We start from the raw sequence: 25,836 nt of genomic DNA on the forward strand, positions 1-25,836 counted from the left end.
TTTGGCTTAAAAAACGAACATTTTAAAACTCTTGTTCTGAACCTTCTGGGATGTTCTGTGTCTTTGAAGATGTTCCGTGTCTTTAAAGATGTTCTGTGTCTTTAAAGATGTTCTGTGTCTTTGAAGATGTTCTGTGTCTTTAAAGATGTTCTGTGTCTTTAAAGATGGGAACCTTCACTTTGAGCACAGCAACGACGGGTCAGAGGTCAACGCTCTCAAAGATAGATCAATAAAGTAGAAGACATGTGTGTTGCTGTCAAGTCCTAGACCAGGTCCAGTCAAGTCCTAGACCAGGTCCAGTCAAGTCCTAGACCAGGTCCAGTCAAGTCCAAGACCAGGTCCAGTCAAGTCCTAGACCAGGTCCAGTCAAGTCCAAGACCAGGTCCAGTCAAGTCCTAGACCAGGTCCAGTCAAGTCCTAGACCAGGTCCAGTCAAGTCCAAGACCAGGTCCAGTCAAGTCAGGGTCGAGGCTGAATCAAGAGCAAATGGAGTCCGATTCAAGACTCTCTCCTTCTCTTACATACTGTATATATATACATCTATATAGATGTATATATACACATATATATACATCTATATATATGTATATATATATATATATATATGACCATGTACCTGTGCAGTCCTTCCCTTTGCCTTTGCACTCTCCGCTCTGGGGGTACGACGCACGCGCCTCCGGCAGCTGGAGCAGCAGGCAGGCGGAGACCAGGATCAGGACCTGGGCCGCGGGACCCCCATCAGGGCCCGACACCATGGTGCTGATGAAGACCCCCCCCCACACACCTCCTCCCGGTGCTGGAGGCGATCACCAAGCAGGCGGTGCAGATGGAGGAATGTGCTCCTCTCTCAGGAATCCCCGGGAAGAGGAGGCGCCGCCATGCGTCCTTCCTCCGCGTGCTGGTCCCCGGTCCTCCGCGTCCTCCCTCCGGGTCTCGGGGCTTCGGCTGCGGGACGAGGCGACGCTTCTCCGGCTCCGTCGGTGCGTAAGAGAGCAACGAGCTCCACAACAAAGAGATCCGGACCGGGGAGCACAGACAGGCTGGTCACGTGGGGGGGGGGGGGGGGGCAACGCGCCCCCTTTTCACCTCCACGCCCCTAACGCACGCGCGCACGCACACCTGAAGCACAGAAAAAACCGCAAACGCCGCGGAATGCAGAAATAACGTGTTTTAAAGGCGCTGCAGCAGAAATATCTTCATCATCATCATCATCATCATCATCACCACCATCATCATCATCACCATCACATGATGGTCAGCTTTAACACATGAAGCATAGACTTCTATACAACCAGAGGAGTCGCCCCCTGGACTGCAGTCAAGCCAGCCGCCACTTCGAAAAACAGTCAAGCCAGCCCGCACGATTTTTTTCAGTACACGTATATACCAGACATTACGGTACGAGCGTGTGAAAGCTGTCTTCAAAATAAGAGCGAACTTCCGGTGAACGTGATATGACGAAACACGCCTTTAAATACAGATATAGTGATAGATTAAACTAAATGAAGAGATGAAAAATCATGAATGGTATTAATGATGAACACATTAAATGAAATAAAGTAATTATTCCAATATTGGGATATTCTGATTTAGAATTTCAAAATAAAAGCTAAAGAAAATCACATTCATGTGCAAATGGGTGTCTAATTTCAGAATAGATTTAGAACACAATGGTGCGTAGTTACAAAATACTTTCACTTCTGATTCATGGTAGAGTACCTCAAGGTGTCATCCAGAGATAATCAAGACATTCTGACGTTTGATTTCTAAATGAAAGCACTTCATAAAGAAAATAATAGTAATATATTTCCAATATTTGATATTTCTTTGAAGCAAATCTGTAAGTTTCTTGATAAAAATTACACTGCGGTCTTGTTAATGGTGACCTCTGCTAGGCCCATGAATATTTTCATGAGATATTACTGTAGATTTTGAATGAATTCAATTCAAAGTTAGCGAGAAACAAATATTATTAATATTATGACTATTTGGATTTTATTTTAAGCAAATCTGAAATTTCTTGAAAAAAGGTACAATGCAGTCTTGTTAGTGGTGACCTCTGCTAGGCCCATGAAGATTTTCATGAGATATTACTGTGTAGATTTTGAATGAATTCAATTCAAAGTTAGAGAGAAATAAATATTATTCATATTATGGCAATATTTGGATTTTATTTTAAGCAAATCTGAAACTTTCTTGAAAAAGGTACACTGCAGTCTTGTTAAGGGTGACCTCTGCTAGGTCCATGATTATTCTCATGAGATATTACTGTGTAGATTTTGAATGAATTCAATTCAAAGTTAGCGAGAAACAAATATTATTAATATTATGACTATTTGGATTTTATTTTAAGCAAATCTGAAACTTTCTTGAAAAAAGGTACAATGCAGTCTTGTTAGTGGTGACCTCTGCTAGGCCCATGAATATTTTCATGAGATATTACTGTGTAGATTTTGAATGAATTCAATTCAAAGTTAGAGAGAAATAAATATTATTCATATTATGGCAATATTTGGATTTTATTTTAAGCAAATCTGAAACTTTCTTGAAAAAAGGTACACTGCAGTCTTGTTAAGGGTGACCTCAGCTAGGTCCATGAATATTTTCATGAGATATTACTGTGTAGATTTTGAATAAATTCAGTTTAAAGTTAGCGAGAAATAAATATTATTAATATTATGGCAATATTTGGATTTTATTTTAAGCAAATCTGAAACTTTCTTGAAAAAAGGTACACTGCTGTCTTGTTAAGGGTGACCTCTGCTAGGTCCATGAATATTTTCATGAGATATTACTGTGTAGATTTTGAATGAATTCAATTTAAAGTTAGCAAAAAATAAATATTATTAATATTATGGCAATATTTGGATTTTATTTTAAGCAAATCTGTAACTTTCTTGACAAATTTTACACTGCAGTCTTGTTATTGGTGACCTCTGCTAGGCCCATGAATATTTTCATGAGATATTACTGTGTAGATCTTGAATAAATTCACTTTAAAGTTAGCGAGAAATAAATATTATGAATATTATGGCAATATTTGGATTTTATTTTAAGCAAATCTGTAACTTTCTTGAAAAAAGTTACACTGCAGTCTTGTTATTGGTGACCTCTGCTAGGGCCATGAATATTTTCATGAGATATTACTGTGTGGATTTCGAATAAATTCAATTTAAAGTTAGCAAAAAATAAATATTATTAATATTATGGCAATATTTGGATTTTATTTTAAGCAAATCTGAAACTTTCTTGAAAAAAGGTACAATGCAGTCTTGTTAAGGGTGACCTCTGCTAGGTCCATGATTATTCTCATGAGATATTACTGTGTAGATTTTGAATGAATTCAATTCAAAGTTAGCGAGAAATAAATATTATTAATATTATTAATATTTGGATTTTATTTTAAGCAAATCTGAAACTTTCTTGAAGAAAGTTACAATGCAGTCTTGTTAGTGGTGACCTCTGCTAGGCCCATGAATATTTTCATGAGATATTACTGTGTAGATCTTGAATAAATTCACTTTAAAGTTAGCGAGAAATAAATATTATGAATATTATGGCAATATTTGGATTTTATTTTAAGCAAATCTGTAACTTTCTTGAAAGAAGTTACACTGCAGTCTTGTTATTGGTGACCTCTGCTAGGCCCATGAATATTTTGATGAGATATTACTGTGTGGATTTCGAATAAATTCAATTTAAAGTTAGCAAAAAATAAATATTATTAATATTATGGCAATATTTGGATTTTATTTTAAGCAAATCTGAAACTTTCTTGAAAAAAGGTACACTGCAGTCTTGTTAAGGGTGACCTCTGCTAGGTCCATGATTATTCTCATGAGATATTACTGTGTAGATTTTGAATGAATTCAATTCAAAGTTAGCGAGAAATAAATATTATTAATATTATTAATATTTGGATTTTATTTTAAGCAAATCTGAAACTTTCTTGAAGAAAGTTACAATGCAGTCTTGTTAGTGGTGACCTCTGCTAGGCCCATGAATATTTTCATGAGATATTACTGTGTAGACTTGGAATGAATTCAATTCAAAGTTAGCGAGAAATAAATATTATTAATATTATGGCAATATTTGGATTTTATTTTAAGCAAATCTGTAACTTTCTTGAAAGAAGTTACAATGCAGTCTTGTTAATGGTGACCTCAGCTAGGTCCATGATTATTTTCATGAGATATTACTGTGTGGATTTCGAATAAATTCAATTTAAAGTTAGCAAAAAATAAATATTATGAATATTATGGCAATATTTGGATTTTATTTTAAGCAAATCTGAAACTTTCTTGAATTTTCTAGATCCAATGTGACGGATGCATTAATTGGTACCACGAATAATGCCTCAACATGGACAATGAAGGCCTGAAGAGAGCCAGGGCAAGCAGCTGGAGCTGCAGTTTGTGCCTTTAATTCCCAAAATAAAATATTTTGGAAAACAAATATGGAAAGTCCTTCTATGAATCTACACAGTAATATCTCATGAAAATAATCATGGACCTAGCTGAGGTCACCCTTAACAAGACTGCAGTGTACCTTTTTTCAAGAAAGTTTCAGATTTGACAAGACTGCAGTGTACCTTTTTTCAAGAAAGTTTCAGATTTGCTTAAAATAAAATCCAAATATTGCCATAATATGAATAATATTTATTTCTCTCTAACTTTGAATTGAATTCATTCAAAATCTACACAGTAATATCTCATGAAAATCTTCATGGGCCTAGCAGAGGTCACCACTAACAAGACTGCATTGTACCTTTTTTCAAGAAATTTCAGATTTGCTTAAAATAAAATCCAAATAGTCATAATATTAATAATATTTGTTTCTCTCTAACTGAATTGAATTCATTCAAAATCTACAGTAATATCTCATGAAAATATTCATGGGCCTAGCAGAGGTCACCATTAACAAGACGCAGTGTAATTTTATCAAGAAACTTACAGATTTGCTTCAAAAATATCAAATATTGGAAATATATTACTATTATTTTCTTTATGAAGTGCTTTCATTTAGAAATCAAACGTCAGAATGTCTTGATTATCTCTGGATGACACCTTGAGGTACTCTACCATGAATCAGAAGTGAAAGTATTTTGTAACTACGCACCATTGTGTTCTAAATCTATTCTGAAATTAGACACCCATTTGCACATGAATGTGATTTTCTTTAGCTTTTATTTTGAAATTCTAAATCAGAATATCCCAATATTGGAATAATTACTTTATTTCATTTAATGTGTATATCATTAATACCATTCATGATTTTTCATCTCTTCATTTAGTTTAATCTATCACTATATCTGTATTTAAAGGCGTGTTTCGTCATATCACGTTCACCGGAAGTTCGCTCTTATTTTGAAGACAGCTTTCACACGCTCGTACCGTAATGTCTGGTATATACGTGTACTGAAAAAAATCGTGCGGGCTGGCTTGACTGCAGTCCCCCTGGTGGTCAGGAGAGAGAATGCGGCTTCAACACATGAATCATAGGAGTCGCCCCCTGGTGGTCAGGAGAGAGAATGCAGCTTTAAAGGGGACATATTATGAAAATTCCACTTTTATAGTCCTCCAATACGTTAATGTGGGTATCTGGCATGTCTCCCAACACAAAAACGCTTGGAAAAAAAACTCCCGCGGCTTGTTGTGGTTCCTCTATGTCAGAAACGAGATGCTTGAGTGCGTCCAATGGGATCACCACCAACGTTTACGTAGATTTTGAAGCACGCCCATGTAGGGAGTCTGGCTCCATGGCCTTGGACCGCCCCCCACCACAACTTTGCAGGTAAAGGTTTATTTGAACGTTGTGTTCATATTACAAAAAAGTCATAAGTCATCAAATACAACGATTTAATAAGTAAACAAGGTTTAAACGCTAATTAATGGAGGTAGAAACGTTAGCCCCGCCCCTGCTTGGTCACTTACTGTTGTCAGGGAACACTTTAGTTTACAGATGGAACTCATGGAGCATTTATATCTTCATGGCGTTCCCGTTACTTGCATTTACACAAACACTTTCACAAACAGTAACTTACATAAACACACTGTATTTGCGACTCATACATGCACAAACTATTCACGGACTCAAATCTCTAGCAGCACGATGCTCTCAAAACCGCTCACAAGACTGTGAGACCTGAGCCAATGGACAAACAAACAAAATGTAGAAGTGCCATTCAGAAACGTCCTGTTGAGCCCTAACTTCTCCAACTGTTCGGGAGCCTCTTCTTGTTCAGGGTCTCTGGTTCAGAACGAGATGGTTGCAGCCAGGACGCTATCTTCATCTGCAGTAGGCAGGCAGCAGCTAGGCGAGCGCATCTCGTGGAGGAGGGGGGAGCTGGCTCATTAGCATTTAAAGGAACAGGCACTCAAAACAGGTTCATCTGTGGGGAGGTGTTTTTGACAGGGTAAAAAGGGTGCTGTTTGAAATGATTCTTGTGGTATTTTGACCAAAATATGTTACAAACATTTCATTAAGACCCCAAGGAACCATATCAACTTGTGGAAAAATGGGCATAATATGGGCCCTTTAACACATAAAGCATAGACTTCTACACTGACACCAAATACTTTAAAACCTCACACAGGATGGCCTACCCTCTGGGGATGCCCCTGAGGAAGGCACTGACCCACCCTCACTGGTCCCCATGTGTCCTGACCATGTGTCCTTATAGGCCCTAATGGGTCCATATAGGTCCTCATGTGTCAGGACAGACCCTGCTGCAGTAAGAGGTTTCGAGAAGGACCTGGTCCTCATTAGTCTGGTTCCCTCAACATAATATCACACAGTAAACATATCGTGTACAAGTACAACAAAGTACCAGGAGAAGTACTGAGACGTATAAACACTCAGCTGATGTACTAATACATCACATCTTCTTTATGTGGAATCTAAAGTACATATGTCGTCTCTGAGATTAAGCGTAAGTGTATAAATACCTCTAATTGTATTAATAGTTGTAATACTAATAATACTATTAATACGATTCAAATTATAAATAGTGCTGGAGTCATATTATTAGATGTCTTTGTAGTTTGTGGTAACAGTTTGCCCCCTAGTGGACAAATAAGTGGACAAAGACAGATACCTCCTGGTCTAAAGACAGATACCTCCTGGTCTAAAGACAGATACCTCCTGGTCTAAGGACAGATACCTCCTGGTCTAAAGACAGATACCTCCTGGTCTAAAGACAGATACCTCCTGGTCTAAGGACAGATACCTCCTGGTCTAAGGACAGATACCTCCTGGTCTAAAGACAGATACCTCCTGGTCTAGGACCTCCTGGTCTAAGGACAGATACCTCCTGGTCTAAAGACAGATACCTCCTGGTCTAAAGACAGATACCTCCTGGTCTAAGGACAGATACCTCCTGGTCTAAAGACAGATACCTCCTGGTCTAAGGACAGATACCTCCTGGTCTAAGGACAGATACCTCCTGGTCTAAGGACAGATACCTCCTGGTCTAAAGACAGATACCTCCTGGTCTAAGGACAGATACCTCCTGGTCTAAGGACAGATACCTCCTGGTCTAAAGACAGATACATCCTGGTCTAAGGACAGATACCTCCTGGTCTAAAGACAGATACCTCCTGGTCTGAAGACAGATACCTCCTGGTCTAAGGACAGATACCTCCTGGTCTAAGGACAGATACCTCCTGGTCTAAAGACAGATACCTCCTGGTCTAAGGACAGATACCTCCTGGTCTAAAGACAGATACCTGGTCTAAGGACAGATACCTCCTGGTCTAAAGACAGATACCTCCTGGTCTAAGGACAGATACCTCCTGGTCTAAGGACAGATACCTCCTGGTCTAAAGACAGATACCTCCTGGTCTAAAGACAGATACCTCCTGGTCTAAAGACAGATACCTCCTGGTCTAAGGACAGATACCTCCTGGTCTAAAGACAGATACCTCCTGGTCTAAGGACAGATACCTCCTGGTCTAAGGACAGATACCTCCTGGTCTCCTCCTGGTCTAAGGACAGATACCTCCTGGTCTAAAGACAGATACCTCCTGGTCTAAAGACAGATACCTCCTGGTCTGACAGATACCTCCTGGTCTAAACTCCTGGTCTAAGGACAGATACCTCCTGGTCTAAGGACAGATACCTCCTGGTCTAAAGACAGATACCTCCTGGTCTAAAGACAGATACCTCCTGGTCTAAGGACAGATACCTCCTGGTCTAAGGACAGATACCTCCTGGTCTAAAGACAGATACCTCCTGGTCTAAGGACAGATACCTCCTGGTCTAAAGACAGATACCTCCTGGTCTAAGGACAGATACCTCCTGGTCTAAAGACAGATACCTCCTGGTCTAAAGACATACCTCCTGGTCTAAGGACAGATACCTCCTGGTCTAAGGACAGATACCTCCTGGTCTAAGGACAGATACCTCCTGGTCTAAGGACAGATACCTCCTGGGCCTCCATCCTGGGTTAGGGTTAGGGTTAGAGGACCATCTGGTAGTCTTCATGGGGTCTTTACTATGATATGATATACCTTTATTCGTCCCACAGTGGGGAAATTTCAAAAATCACAGCAGCGGTGCACATCAGAGCATTAATAAAAATAATTATAAAACACAAAACTAAGTACTAAAAAACAAAAAACAAATACTAATACTAAATATAGAAGGGGAAAACAAAGTAAAGTGCTGAGTAAAGTGTTGAGTTTGCCAGCATCTCCAGGATCTGCTGCAGTGTGTTGTGCAGCCTGACAGCAGCTGAAGGACTTGAGGCTCCTCCCCTCAGACACGGGGAGGAGCCAGCGAAGAGCTGAAGGAGCAGAGCTGCAGAGCGTCCTGCATGGGGTGTGAGGTGTGGTTCATCAGGGACGAGAGCTTTGCCATCATCCTCCCATCCCCCACCACCTCCACAGTGTCCACAGGACACCCAGCACGCTGCTGGCCTTCTTCAGCCTCTTCCTGTCAGCCGCTGCCATGCTGCTGCTCCAGAAGACCACTCCATCAAAGATGGCAGATGCCACCACAGAGTTAAAGAAGGTCTTCAGGACCTCAGCCTCCTCACAGGAAGAGTCTGCTCTGTCCCTTCTTATAGAGTGCGTGTGCTACAGTACTACAGGTTGTACTTGGTAGTACTTGGTTGTACGTGGTTGTATGTGGTAGTACTTGGTAGTACTTGGGAGTACTTGGTTTTACTTGGTATTACTTGGTATTACTTGGTAGTACTTTGTTGTACTTGTTGACTTGGTTTTACTTGGTAGTACTTGGTTGTACTTGGTTTTACTTGGTAGTACTTGGTTGTACTTGTTTGTACATGGTTGTACTTGGTTGTACTTGTTTGTACATGGTAGTACTTGGTTTTACTTGGTAGTACTTGGTTGTACTTGTTGTACTTGTTTGTACTTGTTTGTACTTGGTTTTACTTGGTAGTACTTGGTTGTACTTGTTGTCATTGTTTGTACTTGTTTGTACTTGGTTTTACTTGGTAGTACTTGGTTGTACTTGATGTCAGGCACGTGCACAGACATTTTGGGGGGCAGGTGCTCAAACCAAAAAAAAGGGCACCCATCGGCAAAATGTTATAAAGCCTCAGTCTGATATTTCCCGGCATGACATCACTCTGGGTTAGTTATTACAAGTGTTGTTTTTTCTTGCGTTTACTCTTTTCAGCCTCTGCAATGCTCATACAAGATTGATCTACTGAAACAAAACAAAGATACCACATACAAGCATGTCGGGGCGAAATTCTCACAAGAACTCAAATAAATGCCCCGTCGAATATTAAAACACATTTGGGGGGACTTGATGATAGAGAGACATTTTTATTCTTAAATGCTGATGAATGAAAAAAAAGGGGCTCCAGCAGAAAAGGCCCTTTACTCATCCAGGGCAAAAGGGCTGGTGCTTGAGCACCACGAGGGCTCTATCTGTGCACGTGCCTGCTTGTTGTACTTGTTTGTACTTGGTTGTACTTGTTGTACTTGTTTGTACTTGGTTTTACTTGGTTTTACTTGTTGTACTTGTTGTACTTGGTAGTACATGGTAGTATGTGGTAGTACGTGGTAGTACGTGGTGGTACGTGGTAGTACTTGGTAGTACGTGGTAGTACGTGGTAGTACTCTGTTTCCTGGCCCACGCTCAGAGGGCGTCACAGTGAACACAGACCGTGTTGTCCTAGTGGGTCTGCTGACCTGCTAAGTCCTGATCCAGGAGCTTCTGGGAGTTCCCGTTTCTTCTCCAGGAAGAAACAACAACGCAGGAACAACGAGTTCAGGCTCACATCGCTTATTTAGAGTCGTGTGTTTGAAGGAGAATCCTCCTGCTGTTGATGTTACTGTGAAAACACACATGAAAGGTCCCAGCTGGAGGGTGTGTTGTGTTTGATGATGTACACACGATACACACACATGGTTACATGTGTGTGTATCGTGACCAGATGAACAATAGATGTGACCAGATGAACAATAGATGTCATGAGACCAGATGAACAATAGATGTCATGTGACCAGATGAACAATAGATGTCATGTGACTAGATGAACAATAGATGAGATGAACAATAGATGTCATGTGACCAGATGAACAATAGATGTCATGTGACCAGATGAACAATAGATGTCATGTGACCAGATGAACAATAGATGTGACCAGATGAACAATAGATGTCATGTGACCAGATGAACAATAGATGTCATGTGACCAGGTGAACAATAGATGGATGTGACCAGATGAACAATAGATGTCGACCAGATGAACAATAGATGTCATGTGACCAGATGAACAATAGATGTCATGTGACCAGATGAACAATAGATGTCATGTGACCAGATGAACAATAGATGTCATGTGACCAGATGAACAATAGATGTCATGTGACCAGATGAACAATAGATGTCATGTGACCAGATGAACAATAGATGTCATGTGACCAGATGAACAATAGATGTCATGTGACCAGATGAACAATAGATGTCATGTGACCAGATGAACAATAGATGTGACCAGATGAACAATAGATGTCATGTGACCAGATGAACAATAGATGTCATGTTACTAGATGACCAGATGAACAATAGATGTCATGTGACCAGATGAACAATAGATGTCATGTTACTAGATGAACAATAGATGTCATGTGACCAGATGAACAATAGATGTCATGTGACCAGATGAACAATAGATGTCATGTGACTAGATGAACAATAGATGTCATGTGACCAGATGAACAATAGATGTCATGTGACCAGGTGAACAATAGATGTAATGTGACTAGATGAACAATAGATGTCATGTGACCAGATGAACAATATATGTCATGTGACCAGATGAACAATAGATGTCATATGACCAGATGAACAATAGATGTCATGTGACCAGATGAACAATAGATGTCATGTAACCAGATGAACAATAGATGTCATGTGACCAGATGAACAATAGATGTCATGTTACTAGATGAACAATAGATGTCATGTGACCAGATGAACAATAGATGTCATGTGACCAGATGAACAATAGATGTCATGTGACCAGGTGAACAATAGATGTCATGTGACCAGATGAACAATAGATGTCATGTGACCAGATGAACAATAGATGTCATGTGACCAGATGAACAATAGATGTGACCAGATGAACAATAGATGTCATGTGACTAGATGAACAATAGATGTCATGTGACCAGATGAACAATAGATGTCATGTGACCAGATGAACAATAGATGTCATGTGACCAGATGAACAATAGATGTCATGTGACCAGATGAACAATAGATGTCATGTGACCAGATGAACAATAGATGTCATGTTACGAGCTCAGACACTTAGGAAGTAGGACCCAATTGCACGACCCGGGAGACAGAGATAAAGTATTTGTAAGTACTTTATTTTTCGGTTCTGCAGTGAACAAAATGAAAGCGCTCACGTAGTGAGGGATCAAAAACTTTTCAAGAGCACAACATAACCCGACCTGATCATGGCAAAAGACCAGACGAACTGACAAGGAACACTGGGAGACAGGGGAATTTAAGCACATGGTAACAAGACACAGGTGGGACCAATCAGGGGGGGCTGACACTGATGAGCATAGGAGACAGGTGTGATGACAGGTGAAAACAATCAGGAAGCCTGGAATGAGAGAAAGCGAACATAAATGACATGAACCTCTCTAGCATATCTGTCGGTGCACAACAGTACCCCCCCCTCTAGGGCCAACTCCTGATGGCCCAGGCTGATTGTAAAAGTCGTGGATAAGAGTCTTGTCTCGATAAATGAAGCAGCTATCCAGCTTCTAGCCTCAGGACCGTAACCCTTCCAGTCTACCAGGAATAGCTTGCCCTCCCTATTACGGACCTCCAGTAGCTTACGGACCTTGTAAACGTCACCCCTTCAAAGAACTGGGGCGGTGGAGGGGCCTTGGAGGCCGGAACAAGTGTGCTCTCACACACCGGCTTGATTCTACTAACGTGAAACGTTGGGTGCACTCTCAAGGTCCTGGGGAGTTGCAAGCGTAACGACGCCGGGTTGATGACTCTGGACACTGGAAACGGACCCACAAATCTCGGAGCCAGTTTCTTTGAGGCGACATGGAGTGGTAAGTCTTTGGTAGAGAGCCAAACCTTTTGGCCTGGACTGTAGGAGGGAGCGACCCTGCGATGAACGTCCGCAACAGCCTTCATCCGAGCTGAACTGGAGAAGAGACTGGCGAGCACCAGCCCAAACTCTGCGACAACGTCTGATCATGGCATGTGCCGATGGAACCATCACCTCTTCCTCGTTGTTAGGGAAAAGTGGAGGCTGGAAACCATTGACACAATGGAATGGAGAGAGACCTGTGGCCGCCGTAGGAAGGGTATTGTGGGCAACCTCGACCCATGTGAGGTGGTCACCCAGGTGGTCTGGTTCGGGAGGCGAGACAACGTAGCGTAGTCTCTAGTTCTTGGTTCAGACGCTCCGACTGTCCATTTGACTGAGGGTGATATCCTGATGACAGGCTGACGGTGGCACCTATGAGTCGACAAAACTCTTTCCAGAAGGCGGAAATGAATTGTGGACCCCTGTCGGAAACAATGTCATTAGGGAATCCATGGATCCTGAATACGTGATTCATCATGACCTCTGCGGTGACTTTGGCAGACGGAAGCTTGGTCAATGGGATGAAGTGAGCCATCTTTGAAAATCGATCAACCACTGTTAGAACCGTAGTCTTGCCTCTGGATGAGGGAAATCCTGTCACAAAATCCATCGAAATGTGTGACCAAGGACGATGAGGAATCGGCAGCGGCTGGAGCAAGCCCATCTTAACTTGAGATGAGGTCTTATTACACGCACACACCGGACAAGCCGCTACATACTCCGCCACATTTTTCTTCATGGATGGCCACCAGAAACGTTGTTGAATCCTGAACATTGTTCTTGCTACTCCGGATGGCACGAAAGCACAGATGAGTGAGCCCAGTGGATGACCTTGGAGTGAAGAGCCTCAGGAACAAACAGCAGATTGTTGGGACACTCGCTAGGCGCTGGATTCATGACATTTGCCTCTTTAACGTCTGACTCCACTTGCCAGGAAAAGGCTCCGATCACCCGGTTAAGTGGAAGGATGGTCTTGGGCTCTACCGCAAGTGGTTCGGGATCGTAAAGACGAGACAAAGCATCGGGTTTTTGATTCTGAGACCGGGGCGAAAAGAGAGTGTGAAGTTGAATCTACTAAAGAAAAGTGTCCACCTGGCCTGACGGGAGTTGAGACGCTTAGCCTTTCTTATATATTCTAGATTCTTGTGATCTGTCCAGACTAAAACGGTTGCTCTGCACTCTCTAGCCAGTGTCTCCATTCCTCGAGGGCAGCTTTTACAGCTAACAATTCCTTGTTTCCCACGTCATAATTCCGCTCTGCCGTTGTCAACTTCCGCGACAGGTAAGCACATGGATGCATCTTGTTGTCTTCTGCAGAACGTTGAGACAGTACTCCTCCAATTCCCTCATTGGAAGCATCCACCTCGACCATAAACTGGCGCTGGGGATCTGGAATGGTGAGTATGGGAGCTGATGTGAATCTATCTCTGAGAAGTTTGAAAGCAAGATCCGCCTGGGGGGTCCACTTGAAGGGAACCTTAGGAGAAGTCAGAACATGCAGAGGAGCAGCAACAGAACTGAAATTCCTAATAAACTTCCTATAGAAGTTAGCAAATCCTAGGAACTGCTGAACCTTTTCCTGGAGTCTGGTGTGGGCCACTGGGATACTGCACTGACTTTCGAGGATCCATTTGGATATGATTAGGTGAGACTATGTATCCTAAGAAAGACACCTCTTCTGTGTGGAACTCGCACTTCTCTGCCTTGACATATAGCTGATTCTCCAGTAGTTTCTGCAAAACTTGGCGGACATGGTTAACATGAGATTTAGCGTCTGGGGAGAAAATCAGTATGTCATCCAGATACACAAACACTGAAATATTCAAGAATTCCATAAAACCTCATTCACAAAAGCTTGAAAAACAGCGGTGCATTGCACAGTCAAAAGGCATTACCAAGTACTCATAGTGACCATTCTGAGTGTTGAATCCAGTCTTCCACTCATCCCTTGTTTTATTCTAACCAAGTGATATGCATTTCTTAAATCCAACTTGGTGAATATCTTGGCCGTTGAAGCAGTTCAAAAGCAGATGACATGAGTGGCAGAGGATAGCGGTTCTTCACCGTAATGTCATTTAGTGGACTGTAGTCTATGCAAGGTCTCAGAGACCCGTCTTTCTTTCCCACAAAGAATCCGCTCCGGCTGGAGACGATGAAGGACGGATAATCCCTGATTTGAGTGAAGAGGAGATGTATTCATCCATTGCTGTTCTCTCAGGTCTCGAAATCGAGTAAAGTCTCCCTTGGGAATGGGGGCTCGGTAAGAGATCAATGGGACAGTCAAAATCTCGGTGAGGAGGTAGCGACAAGGCTTTAGACTTGTTAAACGCTTCTTTTAAATCATGGTAACAGGAAGGTACCTTGTGTAGATCAGGATAGTCAGGGTGATCTATAATGATCCTACTAGAGTCTGTTGGTGCATTAACAGGTTGCAGTTTACACCTGCCCTTACAATCCTCTCCCCAGTCTATAACTTTCCTGAAGGCCAGTCTATGTGAGGATTGTGGATCTTCAGCCAAGGAAACCCCAAAATAATCGGGTGCTGAGTCGACTCAAAAATATGAAATTGCATGCTCTCGGTATGGTCCTTATTTATAGTAATCCGTATGGGCTCAGTGCAATGGGTAACTGTGAACAACAAGCGGCCGTCTAAGGCACTGGCACTAACAGGATGAGATAGCGGGACAGTTCTTACCTTTAGCTGTTTGACTAGGCCCCAGTCTATAAGGCTTTCGTCAGCCCCTGAGTCTATTAACACACCCTGGTCAATGGTCTGATTGTTAATACAAATGTCTACCTGAGTAACAGGTCGAGGAGGGAAGTCTGCGGAAAACTTGCTCACCAGCGCCCTCCTTTTGACTGGTGAGCACGATCTTTCCCGGCATGAAGCGAGTTGATGACCCGGCTGGCCGCAGTAGAAACAGCAACCCTCCGTGGACGGCGCTGCCTCTCCTCCAGAGAAAGCCTGGTTCTTCCAAGCTGCATGGGTTCACCGGAGTCATTCGGAAGTGTAGTCCTCTGATGGTCCGGTAACATGAGCTGGAAATCCTCCGCTGGCGGCGCGACCCTCCGAGGCGAATTCTGGAAGCTGGGAATAACATCTCGGTTGCGTCGACGCTCCCTCTCTCTTTCGCGAAGACGGTTATCGATCCGGATGGCCACAGCGATGAGGGATTCCAGATCCCGGGGTGTCTCCAGTGGAGCCAGCTGGTCCTTTATCGGTTCCGGAAGTCCTGTCATGAAGGCGCCACGAAGAGCGGAACATTCCATCCGCTGTCCGCTGCTGCTGTACGAAACTCGATGGCATAATCAACCACCTGACGGTTGAGCTGACGTATTTGAAACAGTCTTCTGCTGGCCTCCGTAGCAGGCGATGAGTGGTCAAAATGCGCCTCATAGTCTCTATGAAATCGCCAATGAGTAACATAGTTCGGTGTCTCTAGACCATTCTGCAGTAGCCCAGGCTGCAGCTCTTCCCGTTAAATGAGACACAATAAACGCCACTTTACCATGCTCAGATAAAAAGCTGCTGGGTTGTGTTGAAAATGCAGATCACACTGTACCAGAAAGGCTCTGCAATTGAAGAGTCTCCGGAAAATCTCTCCGGAAGAGCCAGCCGTAACGGGAGGAAACAGCCTGACCTGGGTCGTCAGCTGGAGTATTGACAGGCAAATTCTCAGCTGTGGATGACGTCACCGGAGGAGCAGTCTGGTGATGAGTGAAAAATTATTCATTTGGGCAACCAGTTGTTGCATCTGTGTAGATAATTCTTCCTGAACCCCGGCCTGGCGTCCTCTCAGCTCTTGTATTTCCGGCTGACTTTGTCCAGTTTTTCCTCGTGATGAAAAATCGTCACGCCCTGTACCGACAGAGCGGCGTGAAGCGTTCTTGGGTCGGCTGGGTCCATAATGTGGTCAGTTCGTTCTGTTACGAGCTCAGACACTTAGGAAGTAGGACCCAATTGCACGACCGGAGACAGAGATAAAGTATTTGTAAGTACTTTATTTTTCGGTTCTGCAGTGAACAAAATGAACGCGCTCACGTAGTCAAAATGCAGAAACTTTTCAAGAGCACAACATAACCCGACCTGATCATGGCAAAAGACCAGACGAACTGACAAGGAACACTGGGAGACAGGGAATTTAAGCACATGGTAACAAGACACAGGTGGGACCAATCAGGGCGGGGCTGACACTGATGAGCATAGGAGACAGGTGTGATGACAGGTGAAAACAATCAGGAAGCCTGGAATGAGAGAAAGCGAACATAAATGACATGAACCTCTCTAGCATATCTGTCGGTGCACAACAGTACCCCCTCTAGGGCCAACTCCTGATGGCCCAGGCTGATTGTAAAAGTCGTGGATAAGAGTCTTGTCTCGATAAATGAAGCAGCTATCCAGCTTCTAGCCTCAGGACCGTAACCCTTCCAGTCTACCAGGAATTGCTTGCCCTCCCTATTACGGACCTCCAGTAGCTTACGGACCTTGTAAACGTCACCCCTTCAAAGAACTGGGGCGGTGGAGGGGCTTGAGGCGGAACAAGTGTGCTCTCACACACCGGCTTGATTCTACTAACGTGAAACGTTGGGTGCACTCTCAAGGTCCGGGGGAGTTGCAAGCGTCCCCACGCCGGGTTGATGACTCTGGACACTGGAAACGGACCCACAAATCTCGGAGCCAGTTTCTTTGAGGCGACATGGAGTGGTAAGTCTTTGGTAGAGAGCCAAACCTTTGGCCTGGACTGTAGGAGGGAGCGACCCTGCGATGAACGTCCGCAACAGCCTTCATCCGAGCTGAACTGGAGAAGAGACTGGCGAGCACCAGCCCAAACTCTGCGACAACGTCTGATCATGGCATGTGCCGATGGAACCATCACCTCTTCCTCGTTGTTAGGGAAAAGTGGAGGCTGGAAACCATTGACACAATGGAATGGAGAGAGACCTGTGGCCGCCGGGAAGGGTATTGTGGGCAACCTCGACCCATGTGAGGTGGTCACCCAGGTGGTCTGGTTCGGGAGGCGAGACAACGGCGTAGTCTCTAGTTCTTGGTTCAGGCGCTCCGACTGTCCATTTGACTGAGGGTGATATCCTGATGACAGGCTGACGGTGGCACCTATGAGTCGACAAAACTCTTTCCAGAAGGCGGAAATGAATTGTGGACCCCTGTCGGAAACAATGTCATTAGGGAATCCATGGATCCTGAATACGTGATTCATCATGACCTCTGCGGTGACTTTGGCAGAGGAAGCTTGGTCAATGGGATGAAGTGAGCCATCTTTGAAAATCGATCAACCACTGTTAGAACCGTAGTCTTGCCTCTGGATGAGGGAAATCCTGTCACAAAATCCATCGAAATGTGTGACCAAGGACGATGGGGAATCGGCAGCGGCTGGAGCAAGCCCATCTTAACTTGAGATGAGGTCTTATTACACGCACACCGGACAAGCCGCTACATACTCGGCCACATTTTCTTCATGGATGGCCACCAGAAACGTTGTTGAATCCTGAACATTGTTCTTGCTACTCCCGGATGGCACGAAAGCACAGATGAGTGAGCCCAGTGGATGACCTTGGGTGAAGAGCCTCAGGAACAAACAGCAGATTGTTGGGACACTCGCTAGGCGCTGGATTCATGACATTTGCCTCTTTAACGTCTGACTCCACTTGCCAGGAAAAGGCTCCGATCACCCGGTTAAGTGGAAGGATGGTCTTGGGCTCTACCGCAAGTGGTTCGGGATCGTAAAGACGAGACAAAGCATCGGGTTTTTGATTCTGAGACCCGGGACGAAAAGAGAGTGTGAAGTTGAATCTACTAAAGAAAAGTGTCCACCTGGCCTGACGGGAGTTGAGACGCTTAGCCTTTCTTATATATTCTAGATTCTTGTGATCTGTCCAGACTAAAACGGTTGCTCTGCACCCTCTAGCCAGTGTCTCCATTCCTCGAGGGCAGCTTTTACAGCTAACAATTCCTTGTTTCCCGTCATAATTCCGCTCTGCCGTTGTCAACTTCCGCGACAGGTAAGCACATGGATGCATCTTGTTGTCTTCTGCAGAACGTTGAGACAGTACTCCTCCAATTCCCTCATTGGAAGCATCCACCTCGACCATAAACTGGCGCTGGGGATCTGGAATGGTGAGTATGGGAGCTGATGTGAATCTATCTCTGAGAAGTTTGAAAGCAAGATCCGCCTGGGGGGTCCACTTGAAGGGAACCTTAGGAGAAGTCAGAACATGCAGAGGAGCAGCAACAGAACTGAAATTCCTAATAAACTTCCTATAGAAGTTAGCAAATCCTAGGAACTGCTGAACCTTTTTCCTGGAGTCTGGTGTGGGCCACTGGGATACTGCACTGACTTTCAGGATCCATTTGGATATGATTAGGTGAGACTATGTATCCTAAGAAAGACACCTCTTCTGTGTGGAACTCGCACTTCTCTGCCTTGACATATAGCTGATTCTCCAGTAGTTTCTGCAAAACTTGGCGGACATGGTTAACATGAGATTTAGCGTCTGGGGAGAAAATCAGTATGTCATCCAGATACACAAACACTGAAATATTCAAGAATTCCCAAAACCTCATTCACAAAAGCTTGAAAAACAGCGGTGCATTGCACAGTCCAAAAGGCATTACCAAGTACTCATAGTGACCATTCTGAGTGTTGAATCCAGTCTTCCACTCATCCCTTGTTTTATTCTAACCAAGTGATATGCATTTCTTAAATCCAACTTGGTGAATATCTTGGCCGTTTGAAGCAGTTCAAAAGCAGATGACATGAGTGGCAGAGGATAGCGGTTCTTCACCGTAATGTCATTTAGTGGACTGTAGTCTATGCAAGGTCTCAGAGACCCGTCTTTCTTTCCCACAAACAACAACTCCGCTCCGGCTGGAGACGATGAAGGACGGATAATCCCTGATTTGAGTGAAGAGGAGATGTATTCATCCATTGCTGTTCTCTCAGGTCTCGAAATCGAGTAAAGTCTCGACTTGAGAATGGGGGCTCCAGATAAGAGATCAATGGGACAGTCAAAATCTCGGTGAGGAAGTAGCGACAAGGCTTTAGACTTATTAAACGCTTCTTGAAATCATGGTAACAGGAAGGTACCTTGTGTAGATCAGGATAGTCAGGGTGATCTATAATGATCCTACTAGAGTCTGTTGGTGCATTAACAGGTTGCGAAAGTTTACACCTGCCCTTACAATCCTCTCCCCAGTCTATAACTTTCCCTGAAGGCCAGTCTATGTGAGGATTGTGGATCTTCAGCCAAGGAAACCCCAAAATAATCGGGTGCTGAGTCGACTCAAAAATATGAAATTGCATGCTCTCGGTATGGTCCTTATTTATAGTAATCCGTATGGGCTCAGTGCAATGGGTAACTGTGAACAACAAGCGGCCGTCTAAGGCACTGGCACTAACAGGATGAGATAGCGGGACAGTTCTTATTTTTAGCTGTTTGACTAGGCCCCAGTCTATAAGGCTTTCGTCAGCCCCTGAGTCTATTAACACACCCTGGTCAATGGTCTGATTGTTAATACAAATGTCTACCTGAGTAACAGGTCGAGGAGGGAAGTCTGCGGAAACTTGCTCACCAGCGCCTCCTTTTGACTGGTGAGCACGATCTTTTCCGGCATGAAGCGAGTTGATGACCCGCTGGCCGCAGTAGAAACAGCAACCCTCCGTGGACGGCGCTGCCTCTCCTCCAGAGAAAGCCTGGTTCTTCCAAGCTGCATGGGTTCACCGGAGTCATTCGAAGTGTAGTCCTCTGATGGTCCGGTAACATGAGCTGGAAATCCTCCGCTGGCGGCGCGACCCTCCGAGGCGAATTCTGGAAGCTGGGAATAACATCTCGGTTGCGTCGACGCTCCTCTCTCTTTCGAAGACGGTTATCGATCCGGATGGCCACAGCGATGAGATTCCAGATCCCGGTGTCTCCAGTGGAGCCAGCTGGTCCTTTATCGGTTCCGAAGTCCTGTCATGAAGGCGTCACGAAGAGCCGGAACATTCCATCCGCTGTCCGCTGCTGCTGTACGAAACTCGATGGCATAATCAACCACCTGACGGTTGAGCTGTCGTATTTGAAACAGTCTTCTGCTGGCCTCCGTAGCAGGCGATGAGTGGTCAAATATGCGCCTCATAGTCTCTATGAAATCGGCCAATGAGTAACATAGTTCGGTGTCTCTAGACCATTCTGCAGTAGCCCAGGCTGCAGCTCTTCCCGTTAAATGAGACACAATAAACGCCACTTTACCATGCTCAGATAAAAAAGCTGCTGGGTTGTGTTGAAAATGCAGATCACACTGTACCAGAAAGGCTCTGCAATTGAAGAGTCTCCGGAAAATCTCTCCGGAAGAGCCAGCCGTAACGGGGAGGAAACAGCCTGACCTGGGTCGTCAGCTGGAGTATTGACAGGCAAATTCTCAGCTGTGGATGACGTCACCAGAGGAGCAGTCTGTTGATGAGTGAAAAAATTATTCATTTGGGCAACCAGTTGTTGCATCTGTGTAGATAATTCTTCCTGAACCCCGCCTGGCCCTCTCAGCTCTTGTATTTCCCAGCTGACTTTGTCCAGTTTTTCCTCGTGATGAAAAATCGTCACGCCCTGTACCGACAGAGCGGCGTGAAGCGTTCTTGGGTCGGCTGGGTCCATAATGTGGTCAGTTCGTTCTGTTACGAGCTCAGACACTTAGGAAGTAGGACCCAATTGCACGACCCGGGAGACAGAGATAAAGTATTTGTAAGTACTTTATTTTTCGGTTCTGCAGTGAACAAAATGAAAGCGCTCACGTAGTGAGGAATCAAAAACTTTTCAAGAGCATAACATAACCCGACCTGATCATGGCAAAAGACCAGACGAACTGACAAGGAACACTGGGAGACAGGGGAATTTAAGCACATGGTAACAAGACACAGGTGGGACCAATCAGGGGCGGGGCTGACACTGATGAGCATAGGAGACAGGTGTGATGACAGGTGAAAACAATCAGGAAGCCTGGAATGAGAGAAAGCGAACATAAATGACATGAACCTCTCTAGCATATCTGTCGGTGCACAACATGTCATGTGACCAGATGAACAATAGATGTCATATGACCAGATGAACAAAAGATGTCATGTGACCAGATGAACAATAGATGTCATGTGACCAGATGAACAATAGACGTCATGTGATTAGAAGGAATCATTAGAGTAACAACACATTCATTGAGTATGACAGAGTGTATGAATAGTTGGAGCTCAGTGTATCCTAAACGTCCATAAGGAGAGAGGAGAGGAGAGAGGAGCTCAGTGTATCCTAAACGTCCATAAGGAGAGGAGCTCAGTGTATCCTAAACGTCCATAAGGAGAGAGGAGAGGAGAGAGGAGCTCAGTGTATCCTAAACGTCCATAAGGAGAGAGGAGAGAGAGGAGCTCAGTGTATCCTAAACGTCCATAAGGAGAGAGAGAGAGGCTCAGTGTATCCTAAACGTCCATAAGGAGAGAGGAGCTCAGTGTATCCTAAACGTCCATAAGGAGAGAGGAGAGGAGCTCAGTGTATCCTAAACGTCCATAAGGAGAGAGGAGCTCAGTGTATCCTAAACGTCCATAAGGAGAGAGGAGAGGAGAGAGGAGCTCAGTGTATCCTAAACATCCATAAGGAGAGAGGAGGAGAGAGGAGCTCAGTGTATCCTAAACGTCCATAAGGAGAGAGGAGAGAGGAGCTCAGTGTATCCTAAACGTCCATAAGGAGAGAGGAGAGGACCTCAGTGTATCCTAAACGTCCATAAGGAGAGAGGAGAGAGGAGCTCAGTGTATCCTAAACGTCCATAAGGAGAGAGGAGAGAGGAGCTCAGTGTATCCTAAACGTCCATAAGGAGAGAGGAGAGAGGAGCTCAGTGTATCCTAAACGTCCATAAGGAGAGAGGAGAGAGGAGCTCAGTGTATCCTAAACGTCCATAAGGAGAGAGGAGGAGCTCAGTGTATCCTAAGCGTCCATAAGGAGAGAGGAGAGGAGAGAAGAGCTCAGTGTATCCTAAGCGTCCATAAGGAGAGAGGAGAGAGGAGCTCAGTGTATCCTAAACGTCCATAAGGAGAGAGGAGCGAGGAGCTCAGTGTATCCTAAGCGTCCATAAGGAGAGAGGAGAGGAGAGGAGCTCAGTGTATCCTAAGCGTCCATAAGGAGAGAGGAGAGGAGAGAGGAGCTCAGTGTATCCTAAGCATCCATAAGGAGAGAGGAGAGAGGAGCTCAGTGTATCCTTAGTGTCCATAAGGAGAGAGGAGAGAGGAGCTCAGTGTATCCTAAACGTCCATAAGGAGAGAGGAGAGAGGAGCTCAGTGTATCCTAAGCGTCCATAAGGAGAGGAGCTCAGTGTATCCTAAGCGTCCATAAGGAGAGAGGAGAGGAGAGAGGAGCTCAGTGTATCCTAAGCGTCCTTAAGGAGAGAGGAGAGGAGAGAGGAGCTCAGTGTATCCTAAGTGTCCATAAGGAGAGAGGAGAGAGGAGCTCAGTGTATCCTAAGCGTCCTTAAGGAGAGAGGAGAGAGGAGCTCAGTGTATCCTAAGCGTCCATAAGGAGAGAGGAGAGGAGCTCAGTGTATCCTAAGCGTCCATAAGGAGAGAGGAGAGAGGAGCTCAGTGTATCCTAAGCGTCCATAAGGAGAGAGGAGAGAGGAGAGGAGAGAGGAGCTCAGTGTATCCTAAGCGTCCTTAAGGAGAGAGGAGAGGAGAGAGGAGCTCAGTGTATCCTAAGCGTCCTTAAGGAGAGAGGAGAGAGGAGCTCAGTGTATCCTATGCGTCCCCCTCAGCCTCTCAGCCTCTAGCAGCATCTCCAGGTGAACCTGGTTCAGGTTTAACTATCAGACCATCAAGAGGAAAGTCTTCAGTCTCCATGAGGGGGCGGAGTCTCCAGGACTGAAGGTGGAGCTGGTTCATAAAGGAGGAGGAGCTTGATACCTGAAGGCTCTGGCTCCTCCTACTTTAGACTCTTGGGACCACAAGTAGCCCCACATGTAGTGAGACAGCTCTCTAGTGGGGTAACATGGTACTACAAGCTCTCTAGTGGGGTAACATGGTACTACAAGCTCTCTAGTGGGGTAACATGGTACTACAAGCTCTCTAGTGGGGTAACATGGTACTACAAGCTCTCTAGTGGGGTAACATGGTACTACAAGCTCTCTAGTGGGGTAATATGGCAAGCTCTCTAGTGGGGTAATATGGTACTACAAGCTCTCTAGTGGGGTAATATGGTACTACAAGCTCTCTAGTGGGGTAACATGGTACTACAAGCTCTCTGGTGGGGTAATATGGTACTACAAGCTCTCTAGTGGGGTAACATGGTACTACAAGCTCTCTAGTGGGGTAATATGGTACTACAAGCTCTCTAGTGGGGTAATATGGTACTACAAGCTCTCTAGTGGGGTAACATGGTACTACAAGCTCTCTAGTGGGGTAATATGGTACTACAAGCTCTCTAGTGGGGTAACATGGTACTACAAGCTCTCTAGTGGGGTAACATGGTACTACAAGCTCTCTAGTGGGGTAACATGGTACTATAAGCTCTCTAGTGGGGTAACATGGTACTACAAGCTCTCTGGTGGGGTAATATGGTACTACAAGCTCTCTAGTGGGGTAACATGGTACTACAAGCTCTCTAGTGGGGTAACATGGTACTATAAGCTCTCTAGTGGGGTAACATGGTAGTACAAGCTCTCTAGTGGGGTAACATGGTACTACAAGCTCTCTAGTGGGGTAACATGGTACTACAAGCTCTCTAGTGGTGTAACATGGTACTACAAGCTCTCTAGTGGGGTAATATGGTACTACAAGCTCTCTAGTGGTGTAACATGGTACTACAAGCTCTCTAGTGGGGTAACATGGTACTACAAGCTCTCTAGTGGGGTAACATGGTACTACAAGCTCTCTAGTGGGGTAATATGGTACTACAAGCTCTCAATCGGCATCCAGCATCAAGGCATTTGCTTCTCGACTTAAACGCCATCTCACTTCATTTTGAAAGTTTTTAATATTGATTTACAGCCTGGCGGCACAGTACAATAGAGGAAAAATATTTAAATTAAAATGTATATCCATAATTTGATGTTCGTGATATTATTTTTATTTATTTTTTCTAAGTTATCATTAGTTCACATTTGTCTTCTATTATTATTTTTACTATGACTTTTTCTTTTTCCTGTTCTGTTTTTTTTGTTTTTTTTTGTTGCCTGTACGACATTTTATGTTTTCATCCGTATGTGTGTGTACTGTCTGTGTGCCTCCCCTAACCAAAAGGGTTAGGGGAGGGGCCGTCCAACATGGTACTACAGGCTCTCTAGTGTGGTAATAAGGTACTACAAGCTGTTAATAAAGGTGCGTTCACACCAAAAGCGGAAGAAAAAAATTGCTCGACCAAATCCCATGAAAAGTCAACGTACAGACGCGTGTGGCTGCGATAGACGCGATATTTTCCCAGGCGGCGTGTTTGGGGCGTTTGGGGCGACGCGATGTGGGTGACGCGTTTACAGCGGCACGTTTTCAGCGGCACCATTTTCGCCCCGAGTTGAAATATTTCCACTTTGAGGCATCATCTCGCAACTCGGGCCAATCGGCTCTTGAGTTCTCTCTCGTGGCTGGAAGCGGAAGTCTTCCAGACGGAACAGTAACTTCATCGGTGAAAGTGACCGAGCTGAGTGAGCCTACGGGTGATGTCATGTATAAATATAAATATATATATTATATTAATGTCATGAACCCAAACACGAGGGCGTTGGTGTGTGGGACGTCCTCGACAAGTATAAAGCAGAACTAGTGGTGAGTTATTCTGGTGGATGAAGGAGATGATAACGGTCTCTACGGAGATGAGACACGGAGATAAGCCCCGCCCCTCGCGGAGCATCTCGGCGCTCATGGCTTGAACACGGCACATGGTCGAGCGAGTAAACTCACGCGTTTTGGGCGACGTGAAAAATAGTTTCGCTTTTGGTGTGAACGCACCTTGAGGAGTTGATCTAAGAGACTTATAGAGCAGCCTGATAATAAGGAGTTGACTTTAGAGACTTATAGAGCAGCCTGATAATAAGGAGTTGCAGTAATCTAGTCTAGAAGTAACAAACGCATGAACCAGTTTTTCTGCTGCTTTTTGGGACAAGATGTTCCTGATAGTTTAAATATTAGGACATGAAACATTGAGTCCTTGAGATGTTCTTCACGTGGGAGTTTAAGGACAAGTCCTGATCCAGGAGAACAGAGGTTCCTTACAG

The 25,836-nt window shown here is 44.5% G+C and overlaps 1 protein-coding gene across 4 annotated transcripts in view; it reads right to left on the reverse strand.

The window, feature by feature from the left end:
• tmeff1a (transmembrane protein with EGF-like and two follistatin-like domains 1a) overlaps positions 1 to 1,886 on the reverse strand; it is a 13,679-nt gene extending 11,793 nt beyond the window's left edge. Inside the window, exons 1-2 of one of the 4 annotated variants that reach the window (XM_056410562.1) lie at positions 785 to 1,045; positions 617 to 683 (exon numbers count right to left, since the gene is read on the reverse strand). Coding sequence is in view for 3 of the 4 variants with exons in the window: in XM_056410561.1 (XP_056266536.1) it covers positions 617 to 755 (139 nt within the window). In the remaining variant the exon portion in view is untranslated. Of the gene's footprint in view, positions 1 to 616 lie in introns of all 4 variants that reach the window. The other 3 variants (XM_056410561.1, XM_056410559.1, XM_056410560.1) reach the window with 3 other exon arrangements.
• Between the last annotated feature and the right edge of the window lie 23,950 nt (positions 1,887 to 25,836).

This window comes from Pseudoliparis swirei, unplaced genomic scaffold (genome assembly GCF_029220125.1).
Source record: "Pseudoliparis swirei isolate HS2019 ecotype Mariana Trench unplaced genomic scaffold, NWPU_hadal_v1 hadal_25, whole genome shotgun sequence".
Taxonomy (NCBI): domain Eukaryota; kingdom Metazoa; phylum Chordata; class Actinopteri; order Perciformes; family Liparidae; genus Pseudoliparis; species Pseudoliparis swirei.